At 58.6% G+C, this 22,318-nt stretch overlaps 1 protein-coding gene across 1 annotated transcript; it reads left to right on the top strand.

Moving 5' to 3' along the window:
- Positions 1–6,333: 6,333 nt before the first annotated feature.
- RHOBTB2 (Rho related BTB domain containing 2) lies at positions 6,334–22,315 on the top strand. The gene is made up of 10 exons (XM_058042295.1): positions 6,334–6,670; positions 14,154–14,355; positions 14,489–14,592; positions 15,275–15,460; positions 16,174–17,204; positions 18,899–19,017; positions 19,100–19,250; positions 19,337–19,425; positions 20,652–20,757; positions 20,880–22,315. The coding sequence occupies exons 1-10, from the start codon at positions 6,639–6,641 to the stop codon at positions 21,116–21,118; spliced, it is 2,259 nt and encodes a 752-aa protein (XP_057898278.1). The 5' UTR covers positions 6,334–6,638; the 3' UTR covers positions 21,119–22,315.
- Positions 22,316–22,318: the final 3 nt, after the last annotated feature.

Genomic DNA, 22,318 nt, shown 5'->3' with positions numbered 1-22,318 from the left:
CCCATAGATCATGAGAAAATTGAAAGCTTTGCAGAATTCTGATGCAATCAGTGCCTCAAACATATTCCTTCACGCTCCCCATCCATCCCTTCCTCCGTGGAACCATCCCATGGTTTGCTTTCTCCAGCTGTAGTAGAGGAAACATTTAGGAACGAGTCTGAAAGACTTGGGGGACAAAAATGGGATTATTTTTAGGGGGGAAGCAGAGAGACTGAGGCCCTGGCACACCCAGAGCTGGCCTGAACGGCTCCGAGTGGAAAATTCCTGTCCGTTGAGCTGGGATTGTGGTCCAACAGGTTTTTAGTCCCAGCCCCTTGAGTTGTGTCAGTGCAAAAACTCATCCCTAGGGCATTTGTTTGGATCACATGGGCGAGCGTATAAAAATGGGTGCTGCCAGTCCGGGCTAGTTTGCACCTGGAAAGGGAAGGAGCTGCTGGAGCAGAGGGAAGGCAGAGCCGCGGGACAGAGCAGAGCAGAGCAGAGCGGGCACTGCGCTCAGGTAACCCCGGGGCCAATCATCCCCCATTGCCCTGGGGGCGCCCATGGGGCGTGGAGAGGGTGAGGGTTTCTCTGTCGGCAATTTGGGGGGAAATGCGAAGGCTCTGAGAGTTGGGAAATGGAGGAATTGTGCGGGAGAAAGGCTGGATGTGCCCTAGGAGCGGTGCCCAGGGGCAATGCAGGTGGCACACGCAGCTCTTCCTTCCCTCACAACCCCTTGGAGATGTTGAGAATTGGGATGCGGGACCTGTGGGGTGCTTTGGTGGCCCTCAGGGCAGAAAAGAGGCAGAGCCACATGTGAGGAGACACTGAGATGTGCGGGAGAAAGGCTGCATCTGCCCTAGGAGCGTCTCCAAGTGCCCCCGGTGCCCAGGGGCGATGCAGGTGGCACTCACAGTTTCTCCTTCCCTCACAACCCCCTGGAGCTGTTCAGAATTGGGGTGTGGGATCTATGGGGTACCTCGGTGGCCCTCAGGGCAGAGAAGAGGCTGCTCAGGCAGAGCCATGTGTGAGGAGACACCAAGGTGTGTGGAAGAAGGGCTGGATCCTGCCCCAGGAATTCTCCAAGCACCCCCAACGCTTTTCCCCGTGCCCAGGGGCGATGCAGGTGGCACACGCAGCTCCTCCTTCCCTCACAACCCCTTGGAGATGTTGAGAATTGGGGTGTGGGACCTGTGGGGTGCTTTGGTGGCCCTCAGGGCAGAAAAGAGGCAGAGCCACGTGTGAGGAGACACCGAGATGTGCGGGAGAAGGGCTGGATCCTGCCCTAGGAATTCTCCAAGCACCCCCAAAGCTTTTCCCCGTGCCCAGGGGCGATGCAGGTGGCACACGCAGCTCCTCCTTCCCCCACGACCCCTTGGAGTTGTCCAGAATTGGGGTGTGGGACCTTTGGGGTGCCCTGGTGGTCCTCAGGGCAGAGGAGAGGCAGAGCCACCGAGAGAGCGCGGGCAAGGAGTTTTCCAGCATGGAATTTGGCCCCGCTCTCCCACGGGAAGGGGAGATGAAGCCGAGATAAGGGCGAGATAAAGCCGAGATGAAGCTGGCGGCTCTCCCTGCTTGCTGCTCGTGTTTCGGTCACGGCTGTTGGCGGCTCCTGGCAGGTCAGCAGCACTGCCATGAGGGCTCTCAGGGCTCTCAGTGGCTCCTGACACACCGGCAGCAAGGCCGCGAAGGCATTCAGGGCTGTTGGTGGCTCCTCACAGGTCACCAGCAGGGCCACACAGCCAGCCAGGTCTGCTGGTGGCTCCTGGCAGGTCACCAGCATGGCCATGAAGGCGCTCAGGGCTCTCCTGGCAGGTCACCAGCACCGAGGTCTGTGTCACCTCCCTGCCTTTGTGCCCTGCAGGGCAGCAGCAGAGGCAGCGCTGCCTCCCTCGCCCCTGGGGTGTGGAAGTGCCTTTGGGAACCCGGAGCTGTTTCACAAGCCCGGCCTTGGATGAGGAAAGAGGGAGATCCTGCCCCGGGGCTCCCTCAGCTCTCAGCGCCGGCACCCCCACGTTCCTCCTTTCCTGCTCTTCCTCCCTCCTCCCTCTCTCCAGAAGTTTTCTCCCCACTCAGCTTCTCTGCTCTCCATCCCCACTTGGAGACAGTTGCTTGGAGACAGACTCCTGGCTCTTTGATGTTTTAATCCCTTTTATTTTTTAATGGGGGAGCAGTGGGAGACGGGTGCCACCACTCTGGCTGGGAGGAGAGTCCAGGAAAGATCTGACACCAGAAGGAAAGGTCTAAACCGAGCAGAACCAGCATTTTCCCCTCATCAGGAAATATCCAACCCCCACCAAGCCCTGTCACGCTCTGTGCCCAAAAACAAATCCCAGGAGGGTCCTATTTTCTCCCTTCTCACCCCAGGCCCTCACCCAGGTGTGGCATGAGGATGAATTCCTTGGCTGGGGGTGGCTTGGAGGGTTATTTTCCCTTTCTGACGAAGAGCCCAGCCTGGTTGGCAGCATTATCCGCCTATTTTCTGCTCTTGCTCTCCGTAGCGAGAGAAACCAGGAGAAAAAGGGAAACAGAGAAGCCGCAGGACGCACCGTTATGAGAGGAACTTTCCCCAAAATAGAAGCTTTTCACAGTTTTTTCACGAGGCGTCAGCAGCTCTTAATGCTGTAGGAAACTGTGAATCCTGCCTGGAGCAGCCTGTCAGTGCTCCAGGCTGCAGCTGCAGCTTCTCCCAGGGTGTGGGGCCGGCTGTGCCCCCCAAAATCTGCTTGGAGCGTCGGGAGCAAACAGCTGGAAGCACAACCTCGGCTGTGGTTCCACCCCAGCAGCTCTTTGGGGGTGGGAAACACAGCAAATCCCAGCTGGAGGGCGCAGAAATCCTGCAAGACCTTGAGTTTCGCCCTGACCTGGTTTTTAGCTGCAAAAGATGCGTCTGGAGAGCCCCAAATGTTGATTAGCTCAGCGCTGGGGCGAAGGGAGCTGGGCTTGTGCGAGGAGTTTGCGTTTTTACAGGAGCACACACGGCTCCTTGTGGCTGTAAATATTTATGAGCTGAGCGATGGCTCCCCGGGCTCTGCAGCCCTATCGATGGCGGGGTGAGCTGTGTCAGGTGTCAGGTGGCTGATTCCAGGGCTGGGACACGGCATCCAGCCGGGGCAGAGAATTCCTGCATGCCATGGAATTTCCAGAGCCCCCCCAAACTCCTGGTTTCAGACAGCCCCTGCTGCTTTGGCAGGGCAGGGGATGGAAGGTGCAAAAATGTTCTTTTTTGCTAGTTTTAGACCTTTCCTTCTGGTGGCAGCTGTTTCCCAGGCTCTGCTCCCCACCAGTGTGGTGGCACATCCCAATGTGTGTCCCCACTGTTCCCCCATCAAGACTGGGTTGCCCATTTTTGCAAAGTTCTGGTTGAAGATTTCTCCCAGCTCCAGTTGGGTGCTGAGCCTGTAAATTCCATTTTTTTTCAGACCTTTCCTTCTGGTGTCAGCTGTTTCTCAGGCTCTGCTCCCCACCAGTGTGGTGGCACATCCCAATGTGTGTCCCCACTGTTCCCCCACCAAGGCTGGGTTCTGCCATTTTTGCAAAGTTCTGGTTGAAGATTTCTCCCGGGTCCAGTTGGATACTGAGCCTGTAAATTCCATTTTTTTTTAGACCTTTCCTTCTGGTGTCAGCTGTTTCCCAGGCTCTGCTCCCCACCAGTGTGGTGGCACATCCCAATGTGTGTCCCCACTGTTCCCCCACCAGGGATGGGTTCTGCCATTTTTGCAAAGTTCTGGTTGAAGATTTCTCCCGGCTCCAGTTGGATACTGAGCCTGTAAATTCCATTTTTTTTTAGACCTTTCCTTCTGGTGGCAGCTGTTTCCCAGGCTCTGCTCCCCACCAGTGTGGTGGCACATCCCAATGTGTGTCCCCACTGTTCCCCCATCAAGACTGGGTTGCCCATTTTTGCAAAGTTCTGGTTGAAGATTTCTCCTGGCTCCAGTTGGATACTGAGCCTCTAAATTCCATTTTTTTTTTTAGACCTTTCCTTCTGGTGGCAGCTGTTTCTCAGGCTCTGCTCCCCACCAGTGTGGTGGCACATCCCAATGTGTCCTTTTGTCCCCACTGTTCCCCCACCAAGGTTGGGTTCTGCCATTTTTGCAAAGTTCTGGTTGAAGATTTCTCCCGGGTCCAGTTGGGTGCTGAGCCTGTAAATTCCATTTTTTCAGAGCTGCCACCTCCCTCCCTGGCTGCTGATGGGCCATGGGGTGCTTGGAGCAGCTGTCCTGAGCTGGAGACCCCTCGTAGGCTCATCCAGGCAGCCAAACTGCAGCATTTGGGATTTTAGAGAAGCAAAACGGAGGGGTGACCCTTGCTGCTCCTCCTGGTGAATCCATGGATGGATCCAGCACATGGTGGGAGCCTGGAGCCCACTCCCTGCCGGGAGCCAGCGCTCTGCTGGCTCTGCCAGGAGCAAATCCCAGGCTGGACTCTGCCCCTGACGTGTGCAGGATGCGGTGACGGGGAAGGAGGGACAGCCCCTTGCCCTGCCTCGCTCCAGAGCCTTGGCCAAAGCCACCATGCCAGGGGACTCGGTGGCCTGCGGGCCATGCCAGGAGCCAGGCACTGCCCAGGGAGCTCAGATCAGCTCTTAGGCCAAGGGTGAGGAACTTGGAGAGGGGTGGGAGCTGGGAGAGCCCCTCTGGGGCTGAGGGGAGGTGTCACTGTGGAACTTTCAGAGCAGGGGACAGATCTGTGTATATTCCATGTTTTGGCTGATTTTTAGGGTGGCACGAGGAGGGCAGAGCTGGCAGTGAGACACGGGGAGACAAGGGACAGGTGTGTCCCACGCCAGGACGCTGCTTGGCCAGCCACCCATGATCTGTAGGGTGGCATGAGGAGGGCAGAGCTGGCAGCGAGACATGGGGACAATGGGGTGACCACACCAGGACGCTGCTTGGCCAGCCCAGACCTCGCCTTCCCAAATCCTTTCTGCCCCCAGGGCGGGGAGGTGACACCGAGCGGGGAGGGGGTGGCTTTAGGATGCGAGCCCGTGTTTGGGGTGGTCTCAGGGGATCCCTGTGCCCTCTCCCTGCAGAGCCTGCCAAGAGAAAGCGATGGAAAGCCCGGGGAAGGGCAGCCCTGCTGGGAAGATGACAGCCATGGCTCACAGCCTGTAAGTATCTGCTGCTGCCGCCTCCTCCCGCCCCTGCTGCTGGCGCTTCTCCCCCGGTCACTTTCTCCGGGGACTTTGCTCTTTGCTCCCATCCCACCCACGCCGCAGCAACGCCTCCGTTCCCCGTGGATGAGCTGGAAAACGGCGGAGAAAAGGCAAAGGCAGGGTGCTGGCGCTGGGGGCTTTGGGAATGTGTGCTCTGGGGTTTTTGGGGTGTCCCCATGTCCTAAATCCGCTTTGTCCAGTGAGGGATGCACTGCGTTGGTCTGTGCCAGCCTTGCAGCCCCTTGCAAGGTGAACGATGCAGGATTTGGGGGGCAGAGCCAGGAAAGCTGTAGAGGTTGCAGAGCGTCCAAGGAGCATAAGGAAAATTGGGTTTGGGTTTGGATTGCTGAATCTTGTCCCCAGCGAGGCTGGGCAGGGTCATGGCAGCACCTGGGAGGGGTGGAAATGCCTTTGGATTTAAACTGGAATGTCATAAATTTTACTGGGGCTGGAGCAATGTCCACTCATATCTTGGATATCCTGAGGGCTTCTTCATTCCTGGCTGGGGAGGAGGAGGAGGAGGGAGGATGCTGTAGGATGGAAAGGGGGCTTGGTGTGACCCCCAGAGCAAGATCATGGAGCTGGACAGATGGAATTCCTTGGGGACAGGTTCAAGAGGCTTAAATTGAGGACACACTCTCAAGTTGCGCCAAGGGAGATACAGACTAGAATTAAGGAGGAAGTTTTTTACAGAAAGAGTGGTCAAATACTGGAATCATCCACCCAGGGAGGTGGTGGAGTCACCATCCCTCGATGTGTTTAAAAAGAGACTGGATGTGGCGCTTGGTGCCATGATCTAGTTGAGGTATTAGAACATGGGTTGGACCCGGTGATCTTAAAGGTCTCTTCCAACCTAGAAATTCTGTGATTCTGTGAAATTGCAGAGATGGGAGCGGGAAGCAAAAGGCCTTTTAATCACAGCCCTGGTGGGGATCACAGCGCCGAGGGAGGGGGATGGCACTGGCAGCTGTGCCACACTGTGCCATTCCATGCCATGCCATGCCATGCCAAGCCATGCCACAGCTGGGGAACAGTCAGCTGAGACTCGCTGTCCTCCTCCCTGGCAGGAGAGGGGCTGTGACGGCCCTTTCCCCGGCCGTGCCCTCCTCGGTGCCCCGGTAACCCTTTCTCCCGGGAAGGAGCGGGGCCCGTGGAGCTCGGCGGCCGCCGGAGCGTTCCGCCCGCGGGTGACAATCGCGCTTTTGTTTTGCCTGGCTGCCAGAGGGGCAGGCGGGAATTTGGCTGCCCGGAAAGCTGCCGGGAACCCTTTCTGCCACAATTAAGCACCTGCTACAAGAGAGCAAATAAGCCAAATCATGCGGCTGGCAAACAAGCTTTACGTGTTCCTTCCCCGTGACCCACTCCAAGGAGCAGAAAGCTCCAGGCTCCGCGGCTCGGCTGCCGCAGCTCCCGGGGCAGCGATTCCATAGGAATTCCGGGAGCTGCCTCCAAACCCAAAAAGGGCTTTCCCCTCCCCACATTAGCGGCTCCATCTCCTTCTGCTATGGAGAGACAGATCCCCGTGCTGCGAGTTCGGTGAGGCTGGGGCCGGGCTGGGGGGGCCGAGCCGAGCCGTGCCGAGCCGAGCCGGGCCAGCGCTGCGGCGCCGCATCAGTGCCGGGGCCTGATCCGAGATCAGCGATCAGGGCAGGCAGGGGGCCGAGCCTAGCGCGGGGTTGGGCAGGGAGAGGCGGCTGAAAGGCCCGGGGATGGGGAGAGAAAGAAAGGCTGAAAGGCCCGGGGATGGGGAGAGAGAGAAAGGCTGAAAGGCTCGGGGATGGGGAGAAAGAGGCGGCTGAAAGGCCCGGGGATGGGGAGAGAAAGGCGGCTGAAAGGCTCGGGGATGGGGAGAGAAAGGCGGCTGAAAGGCCCGGGGATGGGGAGAGAAAGGCGGCTGAAAGGCCCGGGGATGGGGAGAGAAAGGCGGCTGAAAAGCTCGGGGATGGGGAGAAAGAGGCGGCTGAAAAGCCAGGGGATGGGCAGGGAGAAGCGGCTGAAATGCAGGGAGAGAAAGGCGGCTGAAAGGCTCGGGGATGGGCAGAGAGACGGGGCTGAAAGGCCCGGCAGGGAGAGAAAGGCGGCTGAAAGGCTCGGGGATGGGGAGAGAGAGACGGCGGAAAGGCCCGGCAGGGATGGGCAGAGAGGGAGAGGCGGCAGAAAGGCCCGGGGATGAGGAGGGAGAAGCGGCTGAAAGGCTCGGCAGGGATGGGCAAGGAGAAAGAGGCTGAAAGGCCCGGGGATGAGCAGAGAGAGGCGGCGGAAAGGCTCGGAGATGGGCAGGGAGAGGGGGTGAAAGGCTCGGGGATGGGGAGAGAGAGGCGGTGAAAGGCTCGGGGATGAGGAGCGAGAGGCGGCTGAAAGGCCCGGGGATGAGGAGGGAGAAAGGCGGCTGAAAGGCTCGGAGATGAGGAGAGAGAGGCGGTGGAAGGCTCGGGGATGAGGAGGGAGAGGCGGTGAAAGGCCCGGCGGGGATGGAAGCGAGGATCACATGATGCGGATATGCGGGGTCAGAGCCGTGCCCGCGCCTTCCCGGCGGCCGCGCTGCAAAGATGACTCGGAGGTTTTTGGTGCCCCGAGGGTTCAGATTTCGGGGAGATGCCCTGGGGGCGAGGAGGGGACTGCAATAAGGCAAAAGGCAGGAGTGCAGCGTGTGGCCTGTGCTCGGAGGGCACACAGGGATGGAGCAGCTTTGCTCGGGGGTGCTCCGGGGGGCCTGCGGGGCTTGTGAGGGGTCTCCTCCACCCCCAGCACCGCACATGGCCCAGCTGGGAGCTGGCACCTCCCGAAATTTGGGGAGAGGGAAAGGTCTCGGAGGGTGCACCCCTACCCCAGATCAGGATTGGGGGGCACTAGGGGGGGGTCGGATGCAGAAGAAGGATGGAGGTGAGATTTAGGGGGAGTGAGGGTGTCAGCCCCCCTATGGATGTCACAGAGGAGGAGCAGGGGCAGGGTGGGGGGCTCATGCAGAGGAGGTATAGGAATCCATGGAGTGCGGGACTGGGGGCCAGGATGGGAGGGTTTTAGGGCCAGGATGGGGGTCCCAAGGCAGAACTGGGGGCACAACAGAGCCCCCTGAGAGGGAGATTTAGGGGCGGGATGGGGTCGCATGGAAGGCAGGATTGGGGGGCACAGTCCCCTGCCAGGGAGAATTAAGGACACGATGGGACACGGGGGCGTCCGAAGGCAGAATTGAGGGACCCCCTGCGAGGGAGGGTGAGAGGACATCACGGGGTCTCAAGGCGGATTTGGGGGGACACGACAAAGCAGGGGCAGGACTTAGGGGGAGCATGGGGATCCCAGCGCAGGATGGCGGCCACAGCGGAGCCTCCTGCCGGGGACAAGCCGAGGGTCCCCGTGCGGGGCAGGACGGGCCCGTACCCCCCCCCTGGGGACCCCCCCCCGTGTCTGTGCGAGCCAATGCGCGGCCGCGGGGGGGGGCTGGGGGCGGGGCCCGGCCGGGGCCGCTTGTTTTTTGTGAATGAAAGGCGGGGCGGCCGCGACTGCAGCGCGCAGGGCGGTGCGCGCAGGGCCGCGATCCGCGCACGGCTCCGCGCAGGGCTCCGCGCAGCGCAGCGGGCCGCGGATGCGGAGCTCGGGGCGGCCGAGGCGCCGCCATGGGCCCCCGCGGGCCCGGCCCTGAGCCGCGCAGCCGTGCCCAGCCGAGCCGCGCCAGTCGCGCCGTGGCCATGTCCGGAGGGGCGAGCCCGGCCCCGGCCCCTGGGAGCCGCCGCTTCGTCTGTGTTGGTGTGAGTACCGGGGAACCCCCCCCTCCCCCCTTTCTGCTCCGCGCCCCGCTCCGCTCCGCGCATCCCGCCCGGCCCGGCCCGGCCCGGCTCCGGACTGGGCACAGCGAGGGCCCGGCCCCTCCGCCGCGCCCCGCACCCCGGTCCGGGTGGCTCGGGTGCCCCTCGCCGTGTCCCGCACCCCCTCCCGGTGCTCTCCAGCCCCCTGGCCGTGTCCCGCAGCCCTCCCGGTGCTTCCCGTCCGCCTCGCGGTGCCCCGCACCCCCAAGCTCCCCGCGATGCCCGCACCCCCATCCAGGTGCTCCGAGCACCCCCAAGCTCCCCGCGATGCCCCGCACCCCCATCCAGGTGCTCCGAGCACCCCCAAGCTCCTCGCGATGCCCCGCAGCCCCGATCGGGCTCTCCGAGCTCTCCCGAGCCTCCTTGCGGTGCCCCACACCCCCGGCCTAGGTCCTCCCCAGTCTCCTTGCCGCGTCCCGCACCCCCGATGCGGGTGCTGCCAGCACCCCCAACCTCCTCGTGATGCCTGGCCTGGGTCCTCCCCGACCTCCTCTCCGTGCCCTGCACCCTCTCCCGGTGCTTCCCGTCCCCTTTGCATTGCCCCACAGCCCCGGTTCGGGTGCTCAGAACATCTCTGAGCCCCCTTGCGATGCCCGCACCCGTTCCGGATCCTCCCGAGCCCCCTTTGCGATGCCCACATCTTCACCCGGTGTTCCCCGACCCCCCTGCGATGCCCGCACCCTCTCCGGACCCTCCCGACCCCTCTGCGATGCCCGCACCCTCTCCGGACCCTCCCGACCCCTTTGCGATGCCCGCACCCGCACCGGACCCTCCCGACCCCTCTGCGATGCCCGCACCCGCACCGGACCCTCCTGAGCCCCCTCCCGATGCCCGCACCCTCTCCCGGTGTTCCCCGACCCCCCTGCGATGCCCGCACCCTCTCCGGACCCTCCCGACCCCCCTGCGATGCCCGCACCCTCTCCGGACCCTCCCGACCCCTCTGCGATGCCCCGCAGATGCTCCGAGCACCCCCTCGCCCCCTCTCAATTCCCCGCACCCCCAGTCCGACTGCTCTCCCGGTGCCCCCCGCGCCCTTTGCGGTGCCCCCGGTGCCCGCCGCATCCCCCGGGCCCGGCCGTGCTGCAGCCCCGCTCGGGGCCCCGTTCCTCCCGCGCCGCCTCCCGCCGCGGCCTCCACAGCCCCGGCTGCTTCCGCTGCTTCCTCCCGCACCCCGCGGCTGCCCCGAGCCCCCCGTTATTTTTGGGCATCGCCGCCGTTTCGGGGCGGTTTGGCCCCGGTTTGGGGGGCTCTCCTCCCCTGGCGGGGTGCGGGATGGAGGATTTGGAGCCTGGGGGTTGCTAAGCGACGGCTCCCGGGGTGATGGTGCAGTTGCCTTGGCAACCGCGGGCTGGGAGCCTGGAAGGAGCAATTTTGGGGTTCTCCTTCGCGGGGTGTGGGTGTGAATTGGGTGCCCGTGGTTTGGGTGGGGGGTTTGGGCTGGAGCAGCCCTGCTCCTCTGGGAAGAGCTTTTCCTTCGGGGGGAACTCCAATCTCTCGGCATCTCGGGTTATTTTTACTCTGCGGGGGATTTTGGAGCTGTTCTCTGGAGAAAAGTGATGGTGGGGAAGGTGAGGAGGGGGCTTGAGAAGGCTCAGCCCCTCCTGGGGTGGTGTTGTGGGTGAGGGGCTGTGACCCCCTCACTGTGGGGCCAGCAGTGCTTATTGAGAATTCTCTTTTTTATTGAATTCTTATTGAGAATCCTCTTTTTTATTTTTTATTTAAAGCAGAGAATTCTCTGCTTTATTGAGAATTCTCTTTTTATCCCTGCCGCCGTCCCCCTCTTCCCCTCCTGACGGCAGGCACTGATCCCACAAGGATTTAGCCCTTAATTCCCACGAGGCACCAGACTTCCCAGAGCTGGCTGGGCCGGGGGTGGGCTGAGCTCCCCACGAGGGACAAACATCCCAAGTGCCAGCTGCGCTTGTCATTCCTGCGCCTTCCCCCTCCATCCCAGCCAGCCCGGCCCTAAAAATAACCTCAGCAAAGCTCCCCGAGCACTCACACCCCCCCCAGCCCGGAGATCTCCGCTCCCACAGAGCCCAGCTGATCCCTGCGAGGAGCAGGGCACAGGGGGTGCCAGCAGCGAGGGATGGAAATGGATTTTGAGGGGCTGATGGGCACGGAGCCCACCTGCCCTGCTGTGCTGCTTTGCAGCGCCCTTCAGGACGAACCCCCCGCATCCCAAAGGATGGAGGGGGGGCGTGCAATGCGGCGACAACCACTCAGAGAAGTTTCGCCCGGCGTGGCAGCGCTGGCACCCGAGGTGCCCTGGATTTGTGCCGCCTGCCTTGGCCTCCCGCTGCCCCAGGTGTGCCCGGGGAGGCTGCGCAGCGAGGGAGGCGCTCGCTGCTCACATTGGGAAGTCCTTGCCGGGCTGCTGGTCCGGGGAGCTGCGGTCCCACGTGCCGGGGCTCGGTTGCCATCGTTACCGGGTATTTTCGCTCGCTGCGCTGCTGTGGTTTATTACAGCAGCTGGTGTGGTTTATTACAGCAGCTCGGGAGGCCGCTGCCAGGAGGGGGCAACGAGGGGGAAGAGATGCCTGGCCTTGGGAAGTTCAGAGAAATTGGGATGTGGGGTTTTTGTCCTTCTTGACATCCCAAGAGGGAAGAGATCTGTGCCCCTGGGAAGTTCAGAGAAATTGGGATGTGGGGTTTTTGTCCTTCTTGACATCCCAAGAGGGAAGAGATCTGTGCCCCTGGGAAGTTCAGAGAAATTGGGATGTGAGGTTTTTTCTCCTCCTTGATATCCCAAGGCAAAGGAGATTTGTGGCCTTAGGAAGTTGAGAGATATTTGGATGTGGGGTTTTTTGTCCTTCCTGATATCCCAAGGCGGAAGAGATCCCTGGCCTTGGGAAGTTCAGAGAAATTGGGATGTTGGTGTTTTTGTCCTTCTTGACATCCCAAGAGGGAAGAGATCTGTGCCCCTGGGAAGTTCAGAGAAATTGGGATGTGGGGTTTTTGTCCTTCTTGACGTCCGAAGGGGAAGGAGATTTGTGGCCTTTAGGAAGCTGAGAGAAATTGGGATGTGGGAGTTTTTGTCCTTGATATCCCAAGGGGAAGGAGATCTGTGGCTTTAGGAAGTTGAGAGATATTTGGATGTGGGGTTTTTTTGTCCTTCTTGCTATCCCAACAGGGAAGAGATCCCTGGCCTTGGGAAGTTCAGAGAAATTTGGATGTTGGGGGTTTTTTTGTCCTTCTTGTTATTCCAAGGGGAAAAAGATCTGTGGCCTTGGGAAATTCAGACAAATTGGGATCTGGGTTTTTTTTGTCCTCCTTGATATCCAAAGGGGAAGAGATCTGTGTCCCTGGGAAGTTCAGAGAAATTGGGAGTTTTTGTCCTCCTTGATATCCCAAGGGAAAGGAGATCTGTGGCTTTAGGAAGTTGAGAGATATTTGGATGTGGGGTTTTTTGTCCTTCTTGTTATTCCACGGGGGGAAAGATTTGTGGCCTTGGGAAGTTTCAGACAAATTGGGATCTGGGGGGTTTTTGTCCTCCTTGATATCCAAAGGGGAAGAGATCTGTGGCCCTGGGAAGTTCAGACAAATTGGGATCTTAGGGTTTTTGTCCTTCTTGTTATTCCAAGGGGAAAAACATCTGTGCCCCTGGGAAGTTCAGAGAAATTGGGATGTGGGAGTTTTTGTCCTCCTTGATATCCCAAGGGGGGAAAGATCTGTGGCCCTGGGAATTTCAGAGAAATTGGGAGTTTTTGTCCTCCTTGATATCCCGAGGGGAAGGAGATCTGTGGCTTTAGGAAGTTGAGAGATATTTGGATGTGGGGTTTTTTGTCCTTCTTGATATCCCAAAGGGGAAGAGATCCCTGGCCTTGGGAAGGAAGTGCAGAGAAATTGGGATGTTGGGGTTTTTGTCCTTTTTGCTATCCCAAGGGGAAGGAGATCTGTGGCCTTGAGAAGTTCAGAGATATTTGGATGTGGAGTTTTTTGTCCTCCTTGATATCCCAAGAGGGAAGATATCTTTGCCATTGGGAAGTTCAGAGAAATTGGGATATAGAGTTTTTTGTCCTTCTTGTTAATCCAAGGGGGAAAAGATCTGTGGCCTTGGGAAGTTCAGAGAAATTTGGATGTTGGGTTTTTTTGTCCTTCTTGTTATTCCAAGGGGAAAAAGATCTGTGCCCCTGGGAAGTTCAGAGAAATTGGGATCTGGGGGTTTTCTCCTCCTTGATATCCCAAGGGGAAGGAGATCTGTAGCCTTGGGAAGTGCAGAGAAATTGGGATGTGGAGGTTTTTTGTCCTTCTTCCTATCCCAAGGGGGAAGAGATCCCTGGCCTTGGGAAGTTCAGAGAAATTGGGATGTGGGGGTTTTTTGTCCTTCTTGCTATCCCAAAGGGGAAGAGATCTGTGGCCTCGGGAAATTCAGAGAAATTGGGATGTTGGGTTTCTTTTGTCCTCCTTGTTATCCCAAGGGGGAAAAGATCTGTGGCCTTGGGAAGTTCAGAGAAATTGGGATGTGGAGGTTTTTTGCCCTTTTTGCTACCCCTCAATGCCTCAGTGTTTTTCCCCCTGGAAACCACATAAACCCTCAGGTTCAGGCTGTGATGAGTTAATTCTGGCTGATTTAGGCTCTGGCTTTGAGCAGGGAATGGGTGGCACACCTGGGCCCACCTGGGTGCTGCTCATCAGCTTTGCAGCACCCACAGCAATCTGACATCTCTCTCAGGAGAGCTCCTGGGAGCTCTCCCAATCCCTGTGGCTTCTGAGCCTCTGGGAAACCTAAAAACCTAAGGAGTTTCTTGCTGCCCTTAGCTGGGAGCAAACATCCCCTTGGGAATGGGGTGGGAAAAGGGGGCCGGGTCAGTGTGCCCTGCCAGACAGCAGAGCCAGGCTGTGCCCGTGTCTGCACTCAGTCAGGCGGCTCTGGAAGCTTCTCTTGCAAACGCTGGAGATGGAGAAAAGGAAGAGGAGGAAGGGAGAGGAAAAAAAAAAAGCCTCATCTCACATGAACAGGCATGAGCCGGGAGGGAGGAGGGCGCAATCCAACGCAGGCCATGTGTCTGACGTGGCACAGCAGCCACACTGCCACCAGAACATGAAATTTTAAAGGGGACTGGCGGGCACGGTGAGCTGGGAAGGGCAGGGCAGCTGCTGCAGAGCTTCCCCGAGCTGCCAGGGAGTGTCAGCATCCTCCTGCTTTGTGCTGCTCTGGAGACACCCCTGGCTGGTCCTGGCCGCGTTTGCCGAGCCCTCGTTCCCCCCCGCAGGTCCCAATTAATGGATTCTGACATGGATTATGAGAGGCCAAACGTAGAAACCATCAAGTGCGTCGTGGTCGGGGACAACGCGGTGGGCAAGACCCGGCTCATCTGTGCCCGTGCCTGCAACGCCACCTTGACCCAGTACCAGCTCCTCGCCACCCACGTGCCCACGGTGTGGGCCATCGACCAGTACCGCGTCTGCCAGGAGGTGAGGGCTGCCCTGACCCCATGGGCACCCCAAAGAGGTGGCGTTGTGGCTGACTCCCCGCCGTGGGGACAGCCCTGCTGCTGTCCTTGTGAGGCTCAGGGATTGAGGAGCTGGATGGTTTCTGTTCCCCCAGGTGCTGGAGCGCTCCCGGGATGTGGTAGATGATGTCAGCGTGTCCTTGCGCCTCTGGGACACCTTTGGTGACCACCACAAGGACAGGCGCTTTGCCTACGGCAGGTAGGTATTGGAAAAAAAGGCTCCCAATATTCCCAGTTAGATTGTGCCTGGGCCAGTCTGACCCTCGCTGCTGGGCCAAAGGCAGCAACTGCGGTGTATCACCCCAGAGATACCTTGGCTTGCTGGAGATTGCAGCTGGGCACTGAACAAGTCCAGGCTTGTTGGAACCCCGTTTACCTCAGGAGGAATGGCTTCAGGCGATGGTGAAGAGAAAAAGGAGAGGATTCTGCTGGAGGGTTTAATGTCCAGAGGTTCATTCCATGGTTACAGAGGTCTGAACGTGAGCAACTGCTCCAACAGAATAGAGACCGCATGGTCTGATCACCTTTTTAAGCTCAGGGACAGGGGGAGGGGAGGTACAGGTGAGCCACCAACCAGGTGAGAGGGGCAGGGTCTCAGGGGAAGATGACACCCAGACAGGCCAATGACCTCTGGGCACAGGGGCATCCTTTGAACTTGACCAAGCACACGACGCCTTGCTGGAATGTTCAGCCTGATTGACAGGACTCACTCAGCATGGGGGCAAGGGGGAAGGGAGAGAGACATAGGCACACCTGGGGGAATGACCTGGAAGGCCAAAATGGGACATTACAGCACACCACAACAGGTAGGGACAGACACTACTCCAGGGAGGGAGGGAGTCCCCAGACAGGACCTTGACCCCTGCCTTGTCCCCTCACAGGTCCGACGTCGTGGTTTTGTGCTTCTCCATCGCCAACCCCAACTCCCTGCACCATGTGAAGACCATGTGGTACCCGGAGATCAAACACTTCTGCCCCCGCGCCCCCGTCATCCTGGTGGGCTGCCAGCTCGACCTGCGCTACGCCGACCTGGAGGCCGTCAACCGGGCACGGCGACCCCTGGCCAGGTGGGACCCCGTGCCCTGCCTGCCCTCCTCATCTCAGGAGCTCTCTTCTGTTGGAGTGTTGGGGGGTAGGATGGTTGGGATGGGTGGAGATGAGAGATCTCTGCAGCCAGGGCTTGGAACTTGGGGTTTATTGCAGAGGGGCCTTGCTGGGAGCTGCCAGGCACAGCTTAGAGCAGGCCTGAGAGAAGAGAGGGGCAGAGAGGATGAGAGGGTAAGAGAGTAAGGGAGTAAAAAGGGTAAGAGCATAAAAGGGTAAGAGAATAAAAGCGTAAGAGAGCAAGGTTCCCGTTCCAATACCATAAATCTTCTTCTGTGTTGAATATTCTAATTCTCACTAACCAGTCTAGTACAATATAAAAATCCTACAGCATTTCCATACAGCCTATAAGAATCATTACATTCCCCTACTGTGTTACATTTTAAACCCTAAAAACTCCTCTTTGGGCCCTTCTGCCAAGCTGTAGGGTCTGCTCTGAGCCTTGGAGCTGTCTGCAAGCAGAGGGTGTTGTTCCATCCAAAGGGGATCACCTTCAGCTGGCCACACATTGTTTTCCAGTTGTTCAGTAACTGAGGGATCTCAAAGCTTGCTTTCATTTCAATCTCGCTTATGGTTTCTATATTCTCAAAATCTTTTGCCAGACAATCATATTTATGAGGCTTTCCTGTTTCATCTTCCCCAACACTCTCCATTAATTATCTCCTGTCTATTTCAGGCCAATTAAACCTAACGAGATCCTTCCCCCGGAGAAGGGCAGGGAGGTGGCCAAGGAGCTGGGGATCCCTTATTACGAGACGAGCGTGGTGGCCCAGTTCGGCGTCAAGGACGTCTTTGACAATGCCATCCGTGCCGCCCTCATCTCCCGCCGCCACCTGCAGTTCTGGAAGTCCCACCTGCGCAACGTGCAGCGGCCCCTGCTCCAAGCCCCCTTCCTGCCCCCCAAGCCCCCTCCTCCCATCATCATCGTCCCGGACCCCCCTTCCAACAACGAGGAGCGTCCGGCCCACCTCCTGGAGGACCCCCTGTGCGCGGACGTCATCCTGGTGCTGCAAGAGAAGATCAAAATCTACGCACACAAGATCTACCTCTCCACCTCCTCCTCCAAGTTCTACGACCTGTTCCTCATGGACCTGAGCGAGGAGGACCAGCAGAGCGGGGGCACGGGGCACGGCTTCGGGGCGGCGGCCGTCACGGCGGCGGCCGAGCGGGTGCTGCACCAGGAGGAGAGGCACCACGGGCGGGATTTCCTCCTCAGGGCCGCCAGCTTCGACATCTGCGAGAGCGCCGAGGAGGCCGGACCCGGCCAGCGCAAACCGTGCCTTAGAGCCTCCACCAGTGACGGCATCCTGCGCGGCGACCGCTACGAGAACGGCGAGCGCGGGCTGCGGCGCGGCCGGAACCTCTCCTCGTGGAGCAGGGCCTTCACCAGCATCCAGGAGGAGATGGCCGAGGACCCGCTGACCTACAAGTCCAAGCTGATGGTGGTGGTGAAGATGGACGCGTCCATCCAGCCGGGGCCTTTCCGGGCCGTGCTGAAGTACCTGTACACGGGCGAGCTGGACGAGAACGAGCGGGACCTGATGCACATCGCCCACATCGCCGAGCTGCTCGAGGTGTTCGACCTGCGCATGATGGTGGCCAACATCCTCAACAACGAGGCGTTCATGAACCAGGAGATCACCAAAGCCTTCCACGTCCGGAGGACCAACCGCGTGAAGGAATGCCTGGCCAAGGGGACTTTCTCGGGTACGGGCCTGGTCCTTTGTGGGGGCTCAGAGTGTGGGTGGGAGCTCGGAGCTCGTGGCTGTGCCTACCCTGGGGTTTTCGTCACACTTTGGGGATTTTTATCACCTTTTTTTCCCCCCTGAGAAAGTGAGTGTGGAGCCCTTCCCCAGGGCTTCCTGCTCCCCGGTTGGTCCAGCAGCTCTGTTTATTTATGGAAGAGTTGCAAAAGCCGCTTCCTCCTCTCCCAGCCCGGATTTCACAGGGTCATCCTGATTTATGAGGAGCAAGTGCCCTTAGCAGGATTTCCCCAGCTTTGCAGTGAGCACCACGAGCCACCAGCATGAGGTGACATCCCAGGGGGACGAGGTGACATCCCAGGGGGACGTGAGTGTCCCAACCTCCCTCTCTGGCTGGATTTGTTTCATGGAGATGGATCCTAATATGGTCAGGCTGTCCCTGTAGGGACAGATATGTGGTGGCCCCCTGGGAAAAGCTGTGGAGAGCAAGATAAAAACGAGCAATATTTTAGGGAATGCCGGATGAAAATTGAGTGATATTTTAGGGAAAAATTTTTGGGGAATGCTGGATGAAAATGAGCGATATTTTAGGGAAAAAGTTTTAGGGAATGCTGGATGAAAATGAGCAATATTTTAGGGAATGCTGGATAAAAATGAGCAATATTTTAGGGAATGCTGGATAAAAATGAGAGATATTTTAGGGAAAAGTTTTAGGGAATGCTGGATAAAAATGAGCAATATTTTAGGGAATGCTGGATAAAAATGAGCGATATTTTAGCTAAAAGTTTTAGGGAATGCTGGATAAAAATGAATGATATTTTAGGGAATGCTGGATAAAAATGAGCAATATTTTAGGGAAAAATTTTTGGGGAATGCTGGATAAAAATGAACGATATTTTAGGGGAAATTTTAGGGAAAGCTGGATAAAAATGAGTGATTTTTTAGGGAAAGTTTCTAGGGAATGCTGGATGAAAATGAGCAATATTTTAGGGAAAGATTCTTAGGGAATGGTGGATAAAAATGAGTGATATTTTAGGGAATGCTGGATAAAAATGAGCAATATTTTAGGGAATTCTGGATAAAAATGAACGATATTTTAGGGAATGCTGGATAAAAATGAGCGATACTTTAGGGAAAAGTTTCTAGGGAATGCTGGATAAAAATGAGTGAAATTTTAGGGAAAAATTTTTGGGGAATGCTGGATGAAAATGAGCGACATTTTAAGGAAAATTTTCTAGGGAATGCTGGATAAAAATGAGCGATATTTTAGGGAATGCTGGATAAAAATGAGCAATATTTAAGGCAAAATTTCTTAGGGAATGCTGGATAAAAATGAGCAATAGTTTCAGGAAAAATTTTTGGGGAATGCTGGATGAAAATGAGCGATATTTTAGGGAAAATTTTTAGGGAATACTGGATAAAAATGAATGATTTTTTAGGGAACACTGGATAACAATGAGCGATATTTCAGGGAATGCTGGATAAAAATGAGCGATATTTCAGGGAATGCTGGATAAAAACGAGCGATATTTCAGGGAATGCTGGATAACAATGAGCGATATTTCAGTGAATGCTGGATAAAAACGAGCAATATTTCAGGGACATGGCAGGCTCTGTCCCCTTCCCTCCGCTTCCCTGGTGTGAGGCGTTTTGTGGCTGAGCCCCCGGTGCCAGCAGCGCCCCTGTGCTTGTCCCCAGATGTCACCTTCGTGCTGGATGACGGTGCTATCAGTGCCCACAAGCCCCTGCTCATCTCCAGCTGCGACTGGATGGCCGCGATGTTCGGCGGCCCCTTCGTGGAGAGCTCCACCAACGAGGTGAGGAGGGCGCCCCGGGAGGGTGGCACGGCTGGGGAGGCGACAGCGTGTGCCAGGAGGTGACAATGTGTGCGTCTGGCAGGTGGCACTCCCTCACACCAGCAAGAGCTGCATGCGGGCGGTGCTGGAGTACCTGTACACGGGGCAGTTCAGCTCCAGCCCCGACCTGGACGACATGAAGCTCATCATCCTCGCCAACCGCCTCTGCCTGCCGCACCTGGTGGCTCTCACAGGTCAGTCTGGCTGGCTGCAGCGTGGCAGGGTGGCTGTCACCTGTCCCAGCCACCCCCTGAGCCCCGTGTGTCCCCCCCCTGTGCAGAGCAGTACACGGTCACCGGGCTGATGGAGGCGGCGCAGATGATGGTGGACATCGATGGGGACGTGCTCGTGTTCCTGGAGCTGGCTCAGGTAGGGCAGGGGCCCGGGCTGCGGGGCTGGGGGTGACACACACAAGGGTCTGGAAAGGCTTGGGGTGACACAGAGGGGTCTGGCAGGGCAGGGGGTCACACAGAGAAGGGTCTGACAGAGCAAGAGGTGCTCCAGGTGACACACACAGGGGTCTGGAAGGGCTTGGGGTGACACACAGAGGGGTCTGACAGGGTAAGAGGTGCTCCAGGTGACACACAGAGGGGTCTGGCAGGGCAAGAGGTGACACACAGAGGGGTCTGGCAGTGCTGGGTGTGCTCAAGGTGACACACAGAGGGGTCTGACAGAGCAAGAGGTGCTCCAGGTGACACACAGAGGGGTCTGGAAGGGCTGGGGGTGACAAAGAGAGGGGTCTGGCAGTGCTGGGTGTGCTCAAGGTGACACACAGAGGGTTCTGGCAGGGTAAGAGATGACACAGAGGGGTCTGGCAGGGCTGGACATGACACACAGAGGGGTCTGGCAGGGTAAGGGGTGCTCCAGGTGACACACAGAGGGGTCTGGCAGTGCTGGGGATGCTCCAGGTGACACACAGAGGGGTGTGGAAGGGCTTGGGGTGACACACAGAGGGTTCTGGCAGGGAAAGGTGACACACAGAGGAGTCTGGAAGGGCTGCGGGTGCCCAAGGTGACACACAGAGGGGTCTGACAGGGCAGGAGGTGACACAGAGAGGTCTGGAAGGGCTAGGAGTGACACTCAGAGTGGTCTGTCAGTGCTGGGGGTGCTCCAGGTGACACACAGAGAGGTCTGGAAGGGCAGGAGGTGACACACAGAGGGGTCTGAAAGGGCAGGAGGTGACACAGAAGGGTCTGGCAGGGCAGGAGGTGACACACAGAGAGGTCTGGCAGTGCAGGGGGTGCTCCAGGTGACACACAGAGAGGTCTGGCAGGGCAGGAGGTGACACAGAGGGGTCTGGCAGTGCAGGGGGTGCTCCAGGTGACACACAGAGAGGTCTGGAAGGGCAGGAGGTGATACAGAGGGGTCTGACAGGGCTAGGGGTGCTCCAGGTGACACACAGAGGGGTCTGGCAGTGCAGGGGGTGCTCGAGGTGACACAGAGGGGTCTGTAAGGGCAGGAGGTGACACAGAAGGGTCTGGCAGCTCCAGGAGCTGGCCAACCATGTCTGGCCTTGGATGCCCATGGAGCAATGAGGTGAAGCCCTGGTGCTGACCCTTCTGGTGGCCCTGAGCTGGTGTCCCATCCCTCCCCAGTTCCACTGCGCCTACCAGCTGGCCGACTGGTGCCTGCACCACATCTGCACCAACTACAACAACGTCTGCCGCAAGTTCCCCCGCGACATGAAGGCCATGTCGGGAGGTGAGTGCCGGCCGGGGGGAGGGAGGTGGCACAGGGGGAGGTGGCACAGGGGGAGGTGGCACAGGGGGAGGTGGCACAGGGGGAGGTGCCAGCGGCGCCCTCACGGCCCCGTGTGCCCGCAGAGAACCAGGAGTACTTCGAGAAGCACCGCTGGCCGCCGGTGTGGTACCTGAAGGAGGAGGATCACTACCAGCGGGCGAAGAAGGAGCGGGAGAAGGAAGACTACCTCCACCTCAAACGGCAGCCCAAGAGGCGCTGGCTCTTCTGGAACGCCTCCTCCTCCCCTTCTTCCTCTCCTTCATCGTCGGCAGCCACAGCCTCCTCTTCCTCCTCCTCCTCCTCCTCCTCGGCTGTGGTTTGAGAGCCCCGGAGGAGACGGGGAGCAGGAGGAGGAGGAGGAGGAGGAGGAGGAAGGGTGGATGCCCTGCCCCAGCGCCTGAGGAGCAGCTCTGGCCCCGCACGGAGGGGCGGCCGCTGGGCCGGAGGAAGGGTGGGATCCCTGCCCTGCTCTCCCCGCGGCAGGAGCGGCGCAGCCCGAGCAGCAGCAGCAGCAGGAACTGGCGTCTACAGCAGCACCAGGGCTGTGCTGTGGTTTCATCTCATGGGGAATTCCTGTTGGAAATCGGTTTTGTTTTCTGGAGCATCGTCAGCATGAGGAGGAGGAAGGTGAAGATAAAAGAAGAAACGCATCCAGCTTCCACTTTGATTTGGAACCAGAAGCTCTGGGATGTGGTTGGGGTGTCTGATTGCATCTCACCACCTGGAGCCACCGTGGGGGTCCTGCCACCCCCCTGGACTCGCAGCAGGGTCAGGCACAGGGCAGGGGACCCCGGTCCCCAAACGCCTCCAGGCACTGCAGGATTTCCCCTGCACGTGGGGTCTGTCCTAATTCAGGGCATGGAGAGGACCAGAGTCCTCTCCTCCCTGTTCTTAACTCTCCAGTTTTGTTTAGACAGAAACTTACAGCAAAAAAAAGCCCCAAACCCACACCCACTCCCTCAGTCTGCCACACCAGAAACCAACCCCGAGCCCTGGGCTGGGGATTTTAGCCTGGAAGGCTCCATTGTAATAAATGGTATTTTAAAAGCCCGGCGTGGTCCCTGTGTGTGTGGGAGGAGCAGCTGGACAGGCACACACGCCTGTGCCAGGCCGGGGTGATGCCATCCCCGCCTTGCAGCGCTCCTGGGACGGGCAGGGACAGCCGGGCCTGGCAGGACCCACCCCTGGTGCATTTCCATCGGACTGACTCTGCCTGTCCCTCCTGCAGGGCTGCCAGGGCTGCCGACCTCCTCGCCCTCCCCAGCTGCCATGGGGAAAGCTCCCTGGAGCCCATCCCTGCCGAGGCTGCTGCTGGAGGAGCGCTGGGGGTGCTCCTGGTGGCTCCCATCCCACCCCGCTCTGCTCCTCTGGCCCCTGGAGCCTCCCCTGTGCATGGCCGCCCTCAGCAGGAGCCAGGGGGCTCCTCACCCTCGGCAGCCCCGGGCAGCAGGGAGGAGCACGACTTTCTGTCCTTTCCACACAACCTGGGCACTCACCGCTGCTTCCGAGTCCTGTTTGCCGT

This window comes from Melospiza georgiana, chromosome 31, assembly GCF_028018845.1.
Source record: "Melospiza georgiana isolate bMelGeo1 chromosome 31, bMelGeo1.pri, whole genome shotgun sequence".
NCBI classification, from domain to species: Eukaryota; Metazoa; Chordata; class Aves; order Passeriformes; family Passerellidae; genus Melospiza; species Melospiza georgiana.
The sequence above is the reverse complement of the archived record's forward strand: the minus strand, read 5'-3'. Positions and strand labels throughout refer to the sequence as shown.